An 18,902-nucleotide genomic window follows, 5' to 3' on the forward strand; every position below is an offset into this window, starting at 1 on the left:
GTCCCATTCAGATGGTCAGACGAGTATGAGTTGAGCTTTCAGAAGCTCAAGACTGCTTTGAGTACGACATCAGTGTTGGTATTACCCACAGGTTCATGATCGTATATGGTATATTATGACACATCTCACATTGGGCTTGGCGTAGTATTAATGCAAGATGGCAGGGTGATTGCATATGCATCGCGACAGTTGAAAGGTCACGAGAAGAATTATCCTGTTCATGACTTACAATTGGCAGCCATTGTTCAAGCGCTGAAGATTTGGAGACATTACCTCTACGGTGTCTCATGTGAGGTATTTACTGATCATCGTAGCCTTCAGTATCTGTTCAAACAAAAAGATCTTAATTTGAGGCAGAGAAGATGGTTGGAGTTGTTGAAAGATTATGATATCACCATTTTGTATCACCCCGAAAAGGCCAATATGGTGGCTGGCGCTTTGAGTAGAAAGGCTGTGAGTATGAGTAGTCTTGCGTAAATTCTGGTCGGTGAGAGGCCATTAGCTGCAGATGTTCAGACTTTGGCTAATCAGTTCGTGAGGTTAGATGTTTTAGAGCCCAGTCGGGTTTTAGCTTGCACCGTCGCCCGGTCTTCTTTATATGAGCGTATCAGAGAGAGATAATATGATGATCCTCATTTACTTGTCCTTAATGACACGGTGCGACACGGTGATGTAAAATAGGTTATTGTGGGGGAAGATGGACTTCTGCGAATGCAGGGTCATATTTGTGTGCCTAATGTGGATGGACTTTGCGAATTAATTCTTGAAGAGGCACACGGTTCTAGGTATTCTATTCATCCAGGTGCCGCCAAAATGTATCAAGATTTGCGGCAACATTATTGGTGGAGGAGAATGAAGAAGGATAGAGTTGCATATGTACCTCGGTGTCTGAATTGTCAGCAAGTTAAGTACGAGCATCAGAGACCTGGTAGTTTGCTTCAGAAGTTAGAAATTCCCGAGTGGAAGTGAGAGCGTATCACTATGGATTTTGTTGTTGGATTTCCCCAAACTCAGAGAAAATTTGATGCAATATGGGTTATTGTGGACAGGCTGACCAAGTCGGCACATTTCATTCTAGTGGCAGTTACCTATTCTTCAGAGCGGTTAGCTGAAATTTATATTCGTGAGATTGTCCGTCTTCACAGTGTGCCCGTGTCTATTATTTCAGATTGAGGTACGCAGTTTACCTCACACTTCTGGAGGGCTGTATAACGTGAGTTAGGCATGCGAGTTGAGTTGAGTACAACATTTCATCCACAGACAGACGGTCAGTCAGACCACACCATTCAGATATTGGAAGATATGCTTCGCGCTTGTGTTATAGACTTTGGAGGTTCTTAGGATCAGTTCTTGCCACTTGCGGAATTTGTTTATAATAATAGCTATCAGTGGAGCATTCAGATGGCTCCATATGAGGCATTATACGGAAGGCAATGCCGTTCGCCAGTTGGCTGGTTTGAATCGGGAGAGGTTCGGTTGTTGGTTACTGATTTGGTACAGGATGCCTTGGATAAGGTCAAGATTATTCAGGATCGACTTCGCACAGCTCAGTCTAGGCAAAAGAGTTATGTCGCCCTTAAAGTTCATGATATTGCCTTCATGGTTAGAGAAAGAATATTGCTCCGGGTTTCACCTGTGAAAGGTGTAATGAGGTTCAGAAACAAGGGCAAGTTGAGCCCTATGTATATCAGACCTTTTGAAATTCTTGAAAGGGTGGGTGAAGTAGCCCATTACCACCTAGTTTATCAGCGGTTCATCCAGTGTTCCATGTGTCTATGCTCCATAAATATCATGGTGATCCGTCCCATGTGTTAAATTTCAACTCAGTCCAATTGGACAAAGATTTGACTTACGAGGTGGAGCCGGTGGCTATTCTAGCCCGGCAGGTCCGACAGTTGAGGTCTAAGAGTTATCCTTCAGTTCGGGTGCAATGGAGAGGTCAACCAGTAGAGGAATCTACCTGAGATACCGAGTCGGACATGCAGAGTAAATATCCACACCTTTTCTCCAGCTCAAGTACTTTTTCTAGCTCCGTTCGATAACGAACGTTTGTTTTAGAGATGGAGAATGTGATAACCCAAAGTATCATCTTTAAATTTAATAAGTAATTCTGTGTTCTAAGACCTAGAAAAGCACTATTTTTCATTCCTCGACTTGCATGTGCAGTTCACATAATTTCAGAATGTTTTTATGTGAAAAATGGATTAAAATGTGAAATAGAGCTTTAAAACTCAACTGAGTTGTCTTTGGTTAACATTTTGAGAAAACGGATGCGAATCAGTGTTTTGACAATTCCTGTAGGTCTGTATCGTTATTTGGGTCTTGGGCGTATATCCGAAATCGATTTTCGAGGTCCCTAGCCCAAGATATGGAATTTTGATGAAAATTTAAAAGTTTGAAAGGTTAATGATTTTTAAGAATTTACTGATGCTGGATTTATTGACACTGGGTTCGTATTTTGGTTACGGAGCCCGATATAGGTCCACTATAATATTTATGACTTGTCTTTCTAATTTGGGGAGAAACGAAGTTGATTTGACGTGATTCGGACGCCCGGTTGTGAAAATATAAATTTAAAGTTTTCTTGAATTTTTTTTTAATTTGGTGTCCGATTCGTAGTTCTAGGTGTTGATTTGACGATTTGATTGTGCGATCAAGTTCGTATGATGTTTTAGGACTTGGGTGCATGTTTGGTTTGGAGCCCCGAGGGCTCGGGTGAGTTTCGGATAGACTACGGGATGATTTCAGACTTAGAATCTAGTTTGCTGCAGACTATAATCTGGTTTGCTGCAGACTTCAGGCTTCTGGTGTGTTCTTCTTCGCGTTCGCGAAGGTACTCTCGCGAACGTGAAGGTACTCTCGCGAATGCGAAGAGTAAATTGAACAGGCACATTTTGTGCTTCGCGTTCGCGACAGATGAAACGCGTTCGCGATTGAAGCCTCGTGTTCACGAAGGGTAAATTTGCCTTCGTGAAGGCCAAGCTAGGCAAGCTTCGTGTTCGCGAGGTAGCCCTTGTGTTCACGAAGGGTAAAATTGGCAGAACAAATTTGTGCTTCGCGAACGCGAGGCACTGACCGCGTTCGCGAAGGGTAAAAATTCGAGAAACAGAACTTAAGTTCTAGAAAATGGGATTCGTCCTATTTTCAACCATTTTCTATTTTTGAGCTCGGATAGGGCGATGTTTGGGCGATTTTCACGGGAAAATATTGGGGTAAGTGTTCCTTATACTATATTGATTATATTTTAAGATTCCATACTTGTATATATCATGAATCCGTAAAATTTTGGGAGAAAAATCTGATTTTTATAATATCTTCCAAAAATAAAAATTTAAGATTTGAAAGTACATTTGACATCGGAATTTGATAATTTTTGTATGGGTGGACTCGTCTCGGAATGAGTGTTCGGATTTCGTAAGTTTTTCTGAGATTTGAGATGTGGGCCCCACTGTCAATTTTTAAAGTGAATTTAGGATTTTATCCGAAAAATTAGTAAATTCATTTGGAATTAATTCCTATGATTCGTATTGAGTATATCGAATTGTTTTTGAATAGATTTGACACTTTTGGCAACAAATTCAAAAGAAAAAGCTGTGGTCGAGTAATTGATTGAAATTGCAAAGCGAGGTAAGTGGCGTGGTCAACCTTGACTTAAGGGAATAGTACCCTTAAATAATTTGTTATGTGAAATGCATATAAACGACGTATAGGCGAGGTGACGAGTGTCTATATGTCGTTAAATTAATTGTTTGCATAATTATTTAAAAATCCTAAATTTATTTTAATACACGAATTATTTATTATGATAATTATTTCTCTCCTATTCTTTGTCAAATATTAATTCTTGAATTCCTGCAATAATTGTTACATGATGATTGGATTTATGTGCATTAATTGTTACTTGATATTTAGTATATTAAATAGTAAACTGCCTATTTTCTCCCTGATTTCCATAATAAATTGCTAGTTGTCATTGTTTGTTTCATAATTAAATCATAAATATTGTATGCTTGTTGTCCCAAAAATTTTATATTAATTGTTGTATTTATCGGGGCAATTTCTTCTATAAGAATTGGTAAATGGATATATTTGAGGAGCGGGTTGCATGCCGCAACACAATTGATCGAAATGAATATATTGGGGGATCGGGTTGCACGCCGTAACAGACTTATTAAAAGTCCATATTGGGGGATCGGGTTGCACGCCGCAACAGACTTATTAAAAGTCCATATTGGGGATCGAGTTGCACGCTGCAACAGACTTATTAAAAGTCCATATTGGGAGATCGGGTTGCACGACGCTACAAACTTATTTAAAAGTCCATATTGGGAGATCGGGTTGCTCGCCGCAATAGACTTATTTAAAGGTCTATATATACTTGATTAAATAAATATATGGGAGGATTGAAAATAAATATGTTGTGGGAGCGGGTTGCACGCTGCAACGGAAAATGATTGAAATAATATTTGATTATGACTGTTGAGTTGGCTTCAACTATTAGAAATGAGTTACCTGATTTAATTCTATTATTGTGATTATTACTATTATTGTGTACAAGTTAATGTAAGTGACATGCCTTAGCCTCGTCACTACTTTGTCGAGGTTAGGCTCGGCACTTACTAGTACATGGGGTCGGTTGTACTGATACTACACTATGCACTTCTTGTGCAGATTTCGGAGTTGATCCCAGCGGCGTACCATAGACTTGCTCGGATTTCAGCTACCAGAGGAGACTTGAGGTATAACTGCACGACGTCCGTAGTTCTGAAGTCCCCGTCTACTTTACTTTAGCTGTGTGTTTGTTTTTAGACAGCTTTATTTTTTTCAGACCTTTATCTTTATTATTCTAGAAGCTTGTGCACTTGTGACACCAATTCTTGGATGATATTTAGACACAGTTATATTTATGGATTATTCACTACATTACAAACTTTACTTCCGTATTTGTTTTTTTGTTATTAATAAATTTAAAAATTATTTTAAAATGGATAATATTATTCTAACGTTGGCTTGCCGCAAGTGAAATGTTAGACGCCATCACGGTTCGAAGATGAGAATTTCGGGTCGTGACAATGTCAAAGTGTGCAATATGGATTTGTCCAATCTCCGCAATGACCTGGAAATCCCAAAAGAGAAATACAATGAAAATTCATTGTTGTGTTATGCAATTATTTATTAAGAAAGGGCGGAAAGACAATTTGTATACGATATTTAGACTTGCTCATTGCATATTCTACTTATTCTCGTCGTTGTTAAGCCAGCTCAAGTTTACAGTTAGATACTCAATAATGTTTTTTCTTTGAAATTTTTCAAAGAAATTTTAAGTATATTCATCATTAAGTTTGTGTTCAATAAAAAATTTAGTTTTTAATTTGTAAATCATGTTTAAAGAAAAAACTCAAATAATTAGTTAGGTTGACTGTTGACCAAGAAACTAGAGACAATAATTGCTCCTACTAGCGGTTTACAATCACCTTAATAGATAGGTTTGTTATTATAGTGAATAAAATTTAATGACATTATTGTCAGAAATTGTATTTGATATTATAATGATAAAGTTAAATGAATTAGGAATGTGACTTACTCTTTATTCTCATCCCGTAGCTACGTTAACAATGACAACTTGTTTGATGCATTTGGTGATCTTTAGCAGGGAGATCACATGTTGTTGATGCACATTTACAAGTATTGAGGGAAAGAATAGAAAAAGTGAGGATCAAATAAAGATTGGAGAAATCTTTGATGTGTGAGCAGGGATACTGCATGCAATTAAGCTTACAAAAAGCTTAAAGGTGCGTTTTTTCGGAAAATAAATCTTACATGCTACTTTTCGCGTGCCTCCATTCCTCGAGAGTCTAGAGGTGGCAATAGTTAAAAGAAAATCCACTCATATTATCCATTAAAAAATGAGTTAAATAATGAATTTTTTAAAAATGGATCGAATATGGATAAGAACCATATTATCCACTTAAAAAATTGTTAACCAAATAGATAACAATTGTGTTTAACTTTTACATTTATAAAGCCTCAAATTGGAGATTCCTCAAGTTTGGAAGATTAGGAATTCTCCCACAAGTGATCATATTCAAGAAGATATGAATAATATGGATACCCATATTATCCGCCGGCTAACCCATTTTGTATCCATCTAAAATACGGATCTGGTCGGATAATTTATCCATTTTTAAATTATTCATTTTTGACCTGCTCATACCCGACCCGCCCGTTTGCCACCTTACTCAAGACAAATACATATATTTCTTGGAGTGAATTTTTGGGCATTCCTTTTTGCACATCAAGAAATTCTTGGTTTGGTGATACCAACTTGTCACGATCCAAAATCCCACCACAGACGTCGTGATGACACCTAGTATCTAAGACTAGGTAAGCCGATTTCCATTACATTTCGAAGCCATTTCTTTTTGAATATGAATTGAATAGGTAATCAAAACCAACATCGGAACAAATATGAATATAACAACCTCCCAAGACTGGTAGTACTGAGTCACGAGCTCTAATTGAATACATGAAATGATCTCAAGGATCGAATACTCAATACCGTTTGATTAATAATTAACAGTACAATAAAATAAAAAGACTTCAAGGGACTGCGACGACCAAGCAGCTCTACCTTGAATCCTTACGATCACACTTTAACTATGTCCGAGTCCGATAGCTCCAATACCTGGCTCTGCACAAACAATATGCAGAAGTGTAGTATGAGTACACCACGGTCGGTACCCAGTAAGTATCAAGACTAACCTCAGTGGAGTATAGACGAGGTACAGTCAAGACACTCACTAGTCTAATAGCCTGTGCAATAAGATATATAAAATAATAGGAAATAAATAACAATAAATGCAACAAGAACGCCATTAATAACGCTCAACAATTTATAAATACAAATACACCCAATTAAATCAAGTATTTCAAATAAATATCTTACACATATAATTCTTCCGAATAAATCTCTTTCAAATATAATTCCTTCAAATAAATATCTTTCAAATATACTTCCTTTAAATAAATATCTCTCAAATATAATTTCTTCAAATAAATACCTTTCGAATGTAATTCTTTCAAGTAAATCTTTTTGAACAAAAATCCTGCCAAATAAATCTTTTTGAATAAAAATCCTTCCAAATAAATATTTTGAATATAATTCTTTCAATTAAAAAGTCACCATGTGACACTTCATTTCATAATCATACAACTACGAGTCTCAGCCCATTTTCATATTTTTCATAAACACGTGTCTCAGCCCACTTTCATATTTTAATGGCACTTCGTGCCTATAATTAAATCATCATATTTCCCCAGCACCTCGTACCCTCATTTCATATCATAATTGCACAGACAATTCACGTGCCAATATCATCATTATTTACTCATGACACCTCGTGCCCATATTTCATATCATAATCCGCCTGGCAATGGCCACATACCCCAATTTTAACATAAATCATACTATTACCAATTTACCAACATCAAGACCAATTGCACAAGATATAAAAATAAACACAATAAAAATTACAACATCACATAAAAATTTCCAACGCAACAACCCCACATCATCACATATCATCCGTGACAATAGCCACCCTTATCTCTCCTATAGCCACCCTTATCACTCCTATAATAGCCTCCCTTATCCCTCCGCCCTGATAATATCAATAGCCACCCTTATCGCTCCGCCCAGACAATACCCCAACACACATAACAACAGTGAAATACCTCTCTTATGCCCACATAATATCAACAGTGAGATGCCACCCTTATATCCTCAAAATGATAACTCAATTAACACAACAATTTACACGGAATATTATCACGGCAACGTAACAAAAATCAATTCATATCACAATTTGCACAATGGTTACAACCAATTCTCAGGATATAACAAAATCAATTAATTTCACAATAAATAGCCCAAGGCTCCACACAATATATATAAAACCTCAAAACAATCAACAGAGATAGAAAAATAATCAACATAGGGAACACCTTCATTAATCCAAATTTAGATAATTATATTAACACTTCTTCTTAAGCTTGCTTAATTAATTATTTTCATAGGAAAAATTCATAATGAAATAAAATTTCAAGAAATATCAAACCATCAAACTTACGGAAATCACATAACTATACAAGTAATAATTACATCGAATTGTCATATAAAAACAAGTTTAATAATTGATTTGAGGCATGGCAATTAGATGATTAAATATATACCAAATAATTATCCAATTTACTACACAATATGCCCAAGACTTTAACTCAATAAATTTTGCACATATAAGCCCGAGTACGTACTCGTCACCTCGCGTACACGACTTTTTATATTTCACAAATGGCACATAAGACTCGATGCCTAAGGGGTAATTCCCCCACTCGAGGTTAAGCAAGGCACTTACCTTTTTGAAATAAGTCGATATTCCAAAATAGCCTTCTTGCTTGAATTGACCCCCGGACAGCTCAAATCTATCCAAATTAACTGTACAACTTCATTAAAATTCATCGAAAACAATTCTGAATAATAAAACATCGATTTTAAAATTTATTCTAAAAAGTCAACAAAAGTCAACGCATGGCTCGCCTCACGGAATCCGACATAATTTTCACGAAATCCGAACACCCATTCCGATACGAGTTCAACCATACCGATTTTATCAAATTCGATAATAACTCGATCTCCAAATCTTAAATTTTCGTTTTTGAAAGATTTTGCAAAAATCTTGATTTTTCTTCCATATATTCAGGGATTCATGATGTAAATGAGCATGGAAGCATGAAATATAATCAATATAGGATAAGGAAAACTTACCCCAATATTTTTCCATGAAAATAGCCTAAAAATCACCCAAGAACCGTGCTCCAAAAATCCAAAATAAAATGAAGGAAATAACCATTTTTGGTCCTTATGTTTCTGCCCATCTGTAACTAAAAGTCCATTTTCCGTCACTAAAAGACCACACCAGAACTTGCTTGCACCAGCCTTTATTCAATCGATCATAACTTTATGTACAAATACCCAAATGATAAATGGTTTAACTTTCTTGAAACTATAATCAAACGAATACAACTCTCATGTTTTGATAATTTTTTGATTCCTTATGAATTGCGAGATATAAGCTTCCAAAGTCGGCTCCATGCATCAGAAATTTCTAGCAAAACTGCTTTACCAGCCTTCATTCAATCTATAATAACTTTCTGTACAAATATCCATATAATGAATGGTTTAACTTTCTGGAAACTAGAATTAAAGAGCTACAAATTTGACGTTTTAAATATTTTCAGATTCCTTATAGATTAAGAGATATAAGTTTTTCAATTTGGCTCCATGCACCAGAAATTTTTGGCGAACAGCTCTGCAACAGAAATTTCCAGCAACCCTCTTTGTCCGAAATCCATTCCGTTTACCTTCCGAAATCCACCCGAGCCCCTCGGGACCTTAACCAACTATACCAACATTTTTCAAAATATAATACGAACTTAGTCGAGGCTTCAAACTACATCAAACAATATTAAAACGACGAATTGCACCTCAATTCAAAATCTATGAACTTTGAACTTTCAAATTCTATATCTTGTGCCAAAACACATCAAATTAATTCGTAATGACTTCAAATTTTTCACACAAATCATAAATGACACAACGGACTTGTTACAATTTCCAGAATCGGATTCCGACCTCGATATCAAAAAGTCAACTCTCGGTCAAACTTCCCAAAAATTCAACTTTCGACATTTCAAGCCTAATTCCACTACGGACCTCCAAATAATTTTTCGAACACGCTCCTAAGTCCAAGATCACTATACGGAGATATTGACATCATCAAAATTCTATTCGGGAGTTATTTGCTCAAAAGTCAACTCTCCGGTCAACTCTTTTCATTTAGGCTTCTAATTAAGGATTGTTTCTTTTAATTAATTTTGAATCTTCCGAAAAATCAAGCTCGACCACACCCGCGGGTTATAATACTTATTACGAAGTTTCTCGAGACCTTAAGTCGCTGAACGGAGCGTTAATTCTTAAAACGAGAAGTCGGATCGTTACATTCTCCAGCTCTTAAACAAACGTTCGTCCTCGAACGTGGTAAGAATTATTCCGAGGTTACCAAATTGATGATTTTACTTTTACACATATACTTACGGTTGATCCCACATTACCTTATTTGAGATAAGTCCGACAACACCGTCTCAGTTGAGATTATTTCTTTGATTTACACTTATAAGCCTTAAAACTAATTTCTTACACTCCAAACATTTTTAAAAGGCCTGATTTTCACATCAACGCACGGTATTAGTCTCAACTGGCTATAGCCATTAGCCACTCGTGTCTCCACACACATCAACTTTCTTGATAGTGCTGAAGTACTTTGAAATTATTCCGGGGTGTTACGTCCCCCCTCTTAGGATCATTCACTCTCAAATACATAACATAACTTATCTCTTCTTTTGCACGTCTCAATCTCCCAAATTTTTACTAACTCCCAATTGTTTTAGAAATTTCGGCAGAGTCTCCCCTGTAAATGGGTCTATCCACTTTCCAGAGTAACACCAAAGCAACTCCTAACAACACATCCACAACCCAACAAAGTACCACAATGTATACATCAATAACACTAATCTTAGCATTACATGCACCGCATTATCATAATGATATCAGGACTAGAAGCACATCATATGTATGCCCATCACCACATCTCTGGTCTTAATAGTTGTTCATAATCGATTACAACATCGCTGATTAACCTCATATTAACCAAAACCTCATTTTGAATTTTTCCCAGCTCTGACAGCAAAATGGGAGGCATGAAGACCTCATAACTATTTACCCGACTTAACGAGTCACATTTAACGCCACCTGGGCACTCACTTCGTAGGCTAAAACTCAATAACTATGGCACAATTATGGTACAGAAACACATAAAAGAATTATCACATAAGCCTATCAGGCTTAACTCCCTATTAGTACTTTAGTATAAATTAAACTTCACAAAGGGAGAATTTAAACTCATAAATATTTCACCACAAGAACCTCGTTCTTATATAACTTCCACTGCGGCTTGTATCCCGGTTTAAATATCTCACATCATATAAAAATGCGAGCATCTCGTCCTCAACTCCGAATCACAAGTATTTTGCACATTGTGCCAACTGAAATTTCAATTTCCTTTCTTTCTTCTTTTTAATAAATTTCGTAAACATTTTTCATAACACATAATGAACCCTCATACCGGTAGGGCATATAATTCATAAAATTGGAATCAATTATTCCGAAACACATCAAACCCACTGTAATGACTAATAAAAATTACTTTTTGACTTATAGCTCTCAATGGTGCCCAAAAATATAATGATTGACACGAGCTAACATCATCAAACCTCCCAACATGGATAAACATATAAGTGGTTCACAAAATTACGATGCTCACCCATAAGAGGAGCATAATAGGAGGACTCGCCTCAATATACAGAACCAAATCAAATTAAGGAAAAATATTCTTTATAACAAATCAGGATCATACCTGTAACGACACCATCTGGTGTATCGGTTTCAGCCAAATCATAACGATTATATCAATGGGTCGGGCCTCCACCTCTTAGGCGCCCTCTACTCGTCTGTCCTCCACCCATAACTGGCTGTGCACGTGAGGTAGTTGCTGCACTGGGGTCCATAGTCTGAGTGTTCTGATAAAATCCACCCCTCCCAATTCTGGGACAATCTCTCATAATGTGCCTAGTTTCACCACACTCATAACAGCCCCTCTGAAGTCACGACTGCTCGTACTGAGTCTGTGCCGGTTAATTGGAATAACCACTGTAAAAATCTCGTGTCGGTGGTGCACTATAAGAACTTACTGGGGAACCCCAAATAATCTGATGTGCGGACTGAGCTGGTCGACTGCTCGAACCTCCGCCATAATGGGTCATACATGAAATGTAAAATCCACTGAACCCTCTAGAGCTTCGAGACCTTTTGGCCTCCTTAGACTCCTTTTCCTCACCTAAAACACCCTCAATCATCCTCGCAATGTCCACTACTTGCTGAAATGGAGTATCAATTTGCAACTATCAAGCCATGCATATTTTAAGATCATAATCGATCCCCTCAATGAATTTGCGGACCCGTTCTCTGATGGTAGGAACCAAAGTAGGTGCATGACAAGCTAACTCACTGAACCTGATGGCATATTCTGACGCTGTCATGGTGCCCTGACGCAACCGTTCAAACTATGTACGTCACGCATCTCGGAGGTTCTGGGGAACAAATTCCTTCAAAAACATCTCTGAAAACTGAGCCCAAGTAGGTGGTATTGCATCGACTGATCTATCTTCTTCATAGATTTGCCACCACTGATACGCTACGTTTGAAAGTTGAAATGTAGTAAAGGCAACTCCTCTCACTTCCACAATACCCATGGTGCGGAGAATATGGTGACAATTTTCTAGAAATCTTTGGGCATCCTCTGTAGTTGTGCCACTGAAAGTAGGTGGACTGTATCTCTTAAACCTCTCAAGTATCTTTTGTCCTTCTTCTGATGCCTCTGGCCTAACCTCAGGCTGAACCGGAATAACAGGTTGTACTGGTATTACACCCGTAACCTGACCAACATGAACCTGCTCCTCTGGAGTCGTGGTAGAAGTCTGAGCTACTCCCCCAATCTGCGAAATATTTGGTGCAATGGAGATCAATCTCGCTTGAGTTAATGTACCAAACATACTCAGGAACTGTGCTAAAGTCTCCTGAAGTCTGGGGGTAACAACATGTGCTTCTGATACCTGTCCCCTGACTGGAGCTACTGGCGGCTCCTCAAATGCTGTTTTGACAGGTGCTCTAGTCGAGGCATGTGCCTTTTCTCGACCTCTACCTCAGCCTCTACATCGGTCCCGGCCTCTTGCAGCCCTAGCAGTATGTGCCGATGCCTGCTCAGCTAACCCGGTAGCATGTCTCCTCACCATCTGTGAGAGAATAGAGATACAAAGGCTCCGATTCCAAATTCAACAAATTTCGTACGGCATGAATGAAAGAAGTGGAAATTTTCTAACAGTTCTGTAGCCTCTCGAAGATAAATACAGACGTCTCTGTACCGATTCGTAAGACTCTACTAGACTCGTTCGTGACTCGTAGAACCTATGAACCTAGAGCTTTGATACCAACTTGTTACGACCCAAAATCCCACCATAGGCGTCGTGATGACACCTAGTCTCTAAGACTAGGTAAGCCGATTTCCATTACATTTCGAAGCCATTGTTTTTTGAATATGAATTGAATAGGTAATCAAAACAAACAGCGGAACAAATATGAATATAACAACCTCCCAAGACTTGTAGTATTGAGTCACGAACTCTAATTGAATACATGAAATGATCTCAAGGATCGAATACTCAATACTGTTTGATTAATAATTAAAGTACAATAAAATGAAAAGACTTCAAGGGACTGCGACGACCAAGCAGCTCTACCTTGAATCCTTACGATCACACTTAACTATGTCCGAGTCTGATAGCTCCAATACCTGGCTTTCCACAAAAAATGTGCAAAAATATAGTATGAGTACACCATGGTCGGTACCCAGTAAGTATCAAGACTAACCTCAGTGGAGTATAGACGAGGTACAGTCAAGGCACTCACTAGTCTAATAGCCTGTGCAATAAGATATACAAAATAATAAAAAAATAAATAACAATAAGTGCAACAAGAACACCATTAATAACGCTCAACAATTTATAAATATAAGTACACCCAATTAAATCAAGTATTTCAAATAAATATCTTTCACATATAATTCTTCTGAATAAATCTCTTTCAAATATAATTCCTTCAAATAAATATCTTTCAAATATACTTCCTTTAAATAAATCTCTCTCAAATATAATTTCTTCAAATAAATACCTTTCGAATGTAATTCTTTCAAATACATCTTTTTGAATAAAACTCCTTCCAAATAAACTTTTTCAATATAATTATTTCAATTAAAAAGTCACCATGTGATATTTTATTTCATAATCATACAACTACGGGTCTCAACCATTTTCATATTTTTCATAAACACGAGTCTCAACCCACTTTCATATTTTCATGGTACTTCGTGCCTATAATTAAATAATCATATTTTTCCAGCACCTCGTGCCCTCATTTCATATCATAACTGCACAGATAATTCATGTGCCAATATCACTATTATTTACTGACGACGCCTCGTGCCCATATTTAATATCATAATCCGCCTCGCAATGCCCACAGACCCCAATTTCAACATAAATCAGACTATTACCAATTTACCAACAACAAAACCAATTGCACAAGATATAAAAATAAAGACAATGAAAATCACAACATCACATAAAAATTTCCAACGCAACAACCCCACATCATCACTTATCATCCGTGACAATAACCACCCTTATCTCTATTATAGCCACCCTTATCACTCCTATAATAGCCTCCCTTATCCCTCCGCCCCGACAATATCAATAGCCACCCTTGTCGCTCCTATAGCCACCCTTATCGCTACTATAGCCACCCTTATCGCTCCCCCCAGACAATACCCCAACACACATAACAACAGTGAAATACCTCCCTTATGCCACATAATATCAACAATGAGATGCCACCCTTATATCCTCAAAATGATAACTCAATTAACACAATAATTTATACGGAATATTATCACGACAACGTAACAAAAATCAATTCATATCACAATTTGCACAATGGCCACAACCAATTCCAAGGATATAACAAAATCAATTAATTTCACAATAAATAGCCCAAGGCTCCACACAATGTATATAAAACCTCAAAAAAATTAACAGAGATAGAAAAATAATCAACATAGGGAACACCTTCATTAATCCAAATTTAGATAATTATATTAACACTTCTTCTTAAGCTTGCTTAATTAATTATTTTCATAGGAAAAATTCATAATGAAATAAAATTTCAAGAAATATCAAACCATCAAACTCACGGAAATCACATAACTATACAAGTAATAATTACATCGAATTGTCATATAAAAACAAGTTCAATAATTGTGATTTGAGGCATGGCAATTAGATGATTAAATATATACCAAATAATTATCCAATTTACTACACAATCTTCCCAAGACTTTAACTCAATATATTTTGCACATATAAGCCTGAGTACGTACTCATCACCTCGCGTACACGGCTTTTCACATTTCACAAATGGCACATAAGACTCGATGCCTAAGGGGTAATTCCCCCACTCGAGGTTAAGCAAGACACTTACCTTTTTGAAATTAGGCCGATATTCCAAAATAGCCTTCTTGCTTTAATTGACCTCCGGACATCTCAAATCTATCCAAATTAATTGTATAACTTCATTAAAATTTATCGAAAATAATTCTGGATAATAAAATGTTGACTTTAAAATTTATTCTGAAAAAGTCAACAAAAGTCAACGGGGGCCCCGTCTCTCTGAACCCGACATAATTTTCACGAAATCCAAACACCCATTTCGATACGAGTTCAACCATACCGATTTTATCAAATTCCGATAATAACTCGACCTCCAAATCTTAAATTTTCGTTTTTAGAAGATTTTGCAAAAAACTTAATTTTTTTTTACATAAATTCACGGATTCATGATGTAAATGAGTATGGAATCATGAAATATAATCAATTATAAGATAAGGAACACTTACCCCAATGTTTTCCCGTGAAAATCGCCCAAAAATCACTCAAGAACCGTGCTCCAAAAATTCAAAACGAAATGAAGGAAATGACCATTTTTGGTCCTTAAGTTTCTGCCCATCCGTCACTAAAAGTCTATTTTCCGTCACTAAAATTCTACACCAGAACTTGTTTATGCCAGCCTTCATTCAATCGATCATAACTTTATGAAAAAATGCCCAAATTATGAGTGGTTAAACTTTCTGAAAACTAAAATCAAAATACTACAACTTTCATGTTTTGATAATTTTCCGATTCTATATAAATTGCGAGATATAAGCTTCCAAAGTCGGCTCCACGTATCATAACTGGCCAAATTTCTGACGAAACTGCTCTACTAGCCTTCATTCAATCCATGATAATCTTTTGTATAAATTTCCAAATGCTGAATGGTTTAAATTTCTGGAAAATATAATCAAAGGGCTACAACTTTGACGTTTTAAATATTTTCTGATTTTTTATAGATTAAAATATACAAGCATCCAAAGTTGGCTCTACGCACCAGAAATTTCTGGCGAACAGCTCTACAACAGAAATTTCCAGCAACCCTCTTTGTCTGAAATCCATTCTATTTACCTTCCGAAATCCATCCGAGGCCCTCGGGACCTTAACCAATTATACCAACATAAAATACAATACAAACTTAGTCGAGGCTTCAAACCACATCAAACAACATCAAAATGACGAATCGCACCTCAAATCAAAATCTATGAAGTTTGAATTTTTAAATTCTATATCTTGTGCCGAAACACATTAAATCAATTCGGAATAACTTTAAATTTTGCACACAAGTCATAAACGATATAACAGACCTATTACGATTTTCAGAATCGGATTCCGACCTCGATATCAAAAAGTCAACTCCCGGTCAAACTTTCCAAAAATTTAACTTTCGACATTTCAAGCCTAATTCCACTACGAACGTCCAAATAATTTTCCGGACACGCTCCTAAGTCCAAAAATTATCATACGGAGCTATTGACATCATCAAAATTCTATTCCGGAGTTGTTTGCTCAAAAATTAACTCTCCGGTCAACTCTTTCCATTTAAGATTCTAATTAAGGATTGTTTCTTTTAATTAATTCTGAATCTTCCGAAAAATCAACCTCGATAACACTCGCGGGTCATAATACTTATTACAAAATTTTTGGAGACCTTAAGTCGCTCAACAGGGCGTTAATTCTTAAAACAACAAGTCGGGTCGTTGCAATTATAACTTTGGGTGAGGGGTCCATGCCATTCAATTAAACTCTAAAATTTTAAGTGATCTTTATTTCGAACAGGAAGATGGAGTTGAGATAACTGCAAATTCACTTCATCTCGGAGAAATCACAACCAACATTTTTCATCATATGCGTATTGTTGATGGTAATAGCAAGATTCTCTTTTCGCCCTTTTCTATACTAGTCTTAGAGTACGTGCGTTACACGTGTATACTGAGTCAAACAATTAAATTTGTGTAGAAGAAGAAGAAATTATGTAAAACAACAATGTACGTTAAAGAAGATATAATATTGATTTATCATATTAACGCAATAGTTGAATTCAAAATAATTGAGTATCTTCTGGATTTATAAAGGTGAACAATTTAATATGAACGTGCATGTTTCTCCCGTGTTAGCAATAGCAATACTTAAGCAAGTCTTACATGGACAACTTTGCAACTAATTGCAGTTGGTTTGGAAATACTTGATAGCCTATTATTTAGGATGAGAACTCTTAATGATTTACAAATCCTATGTTTTTTATTAACATATCCTATGGTAATTTGAGTTTTAGTGCTAGTTACAACTTTAACCAACATTAAATATACTTTAAAGATTAACAAAATCGATCAATATTTTAATATTTTATTATTATACATACGTAAACATGCTCGAGTATATAACACAATATATGTATAATAAACACATTGAAATAAAATATGCGTTGAATTTGACATCCTAGGTTCAATCAAATTTTTCTCGCATATTATAGACTTTATCCTATTGTAATTGTTGCAAATTTCTTATAAAATTGATTATCTATATTTTAATCAAACATATATATACACCACCAAATAATAAAATATAACGACAACAAAACAATCAAGCACAATAAATGCCTATAACAAATAAAAAATACAACATACTTTTACCCTCATTCAAATCTTCAAACACTATGCCACACACCATATTCCTTCTAGATATAGGATAAAAATTTAAAGTCATTTTTTACCAACTACTATTTCATAAATTCTTAAAATACAAAATATGATATTTTAATTATTCCCAACTTATTGAGCCTCCTATAACTAATCAATATAAAAAAAAACATTTATCGATTAAGACTAAAGCAAAATATTATCACGACCCAAAATCACACCTGTCGTGATGGCACCTACCTTAATACTAGGCAAGACGACAACCTTAATAAACCACAAATTTTTTTAAGCTTGAAAATATAATATTTAATTTTAATAGAAAACCCTACACATACTGATATAAATACACTCCCAAAATCTGGTGTCATTCAGTATATGAGCATCTAAATGAAAATAAAGTCCGCCTGATAAAAGCATTGTCTGAAAATATAGAACAATATAAAAACTGAAAGAAAAGAGAGTCAAGGTCTGCGGACGTCAAGCAACTACCTCGATAGTCTCCAACAGATAAAGCTCCAAAACATTAGCAACCGCCGTGTCCAAAAGTACCTAAATTTGCACACGAGGTGAAGGGTGTAGTATGAGCATAATCAACTCAGCAAGTAATAATACTAAATAAAGAAGTGAAAGTGGTGACGAGCTTCACAACTAAATCCAATTACAGTAATTTCCAACATAAGAAGGTAGGTATGCTTTCAAGCTCACTATTTAAGACCCAAACATTAATCTCATATCAAGTTCAAATGAAACCAAAGATAATATCTCTCAGAAATTCCCAAACAGTGATATATGACAGCTGAAATGTAAAAAATATGGAATCAATGCATCCTCGTAGAGCAACAGTCACTCAGTCCTCCCATTCACTCCAACCTCACAATCACTATTTCCTCACAGTCACTCATTCCTCTCAATCACTCAGCACTCGGCACTCGCAATAAGTAGGTACCTGCGCTCACTAGGGGTGTGTACAGACTCCAGAGGGGCTCCTTCAGCTCAAGCGCTATAACAAGACAGTCATGGCATAAATCAATGAAACATGCTGCGGCGTGC

The 18,902-nt window shown here is 36.2% G+C and overlaps 1 protein-coding gene across 1 annotated transcript in view; it reads left to right on the forward strand.

Annotated features, from left to right (window-relative positions):
* Positions 1–18,902, forward strand: part of LOC104087229 (short-chain dehydrogenase TIC 32, chloroplastic-like) — a 62,944-nt gene that overhangs the window by 23,516 nt on the left and 20,526 nt on the right. The window contains exon 6 of the mRNA XM_070197190.1: positions 16,993–17,077. Coding sequence (XP_070053291.1) covers positions 16,993–17,077 — 85 coding nt within the window. The remainder of the gene's footprint in view (positions 1–16,992; positions 17,078–18,902) is intronic.

The sequence above is a fragment of the Nicotiana tomentosiformis genome, chromosome 3 (assembly GCF_000390325.3).
Source record: "Nicotiana tomentosiformis chromosome 3, ASM39032v3, whole genome shotgun sequence".
Taxonomy (NCBI): Eukaryota; Viridiplantae; Streptophyta; class Magnoliopsida; order Solanales; family Solanaceae; genus Nicotiana; species Nicotiana tomentosiformis.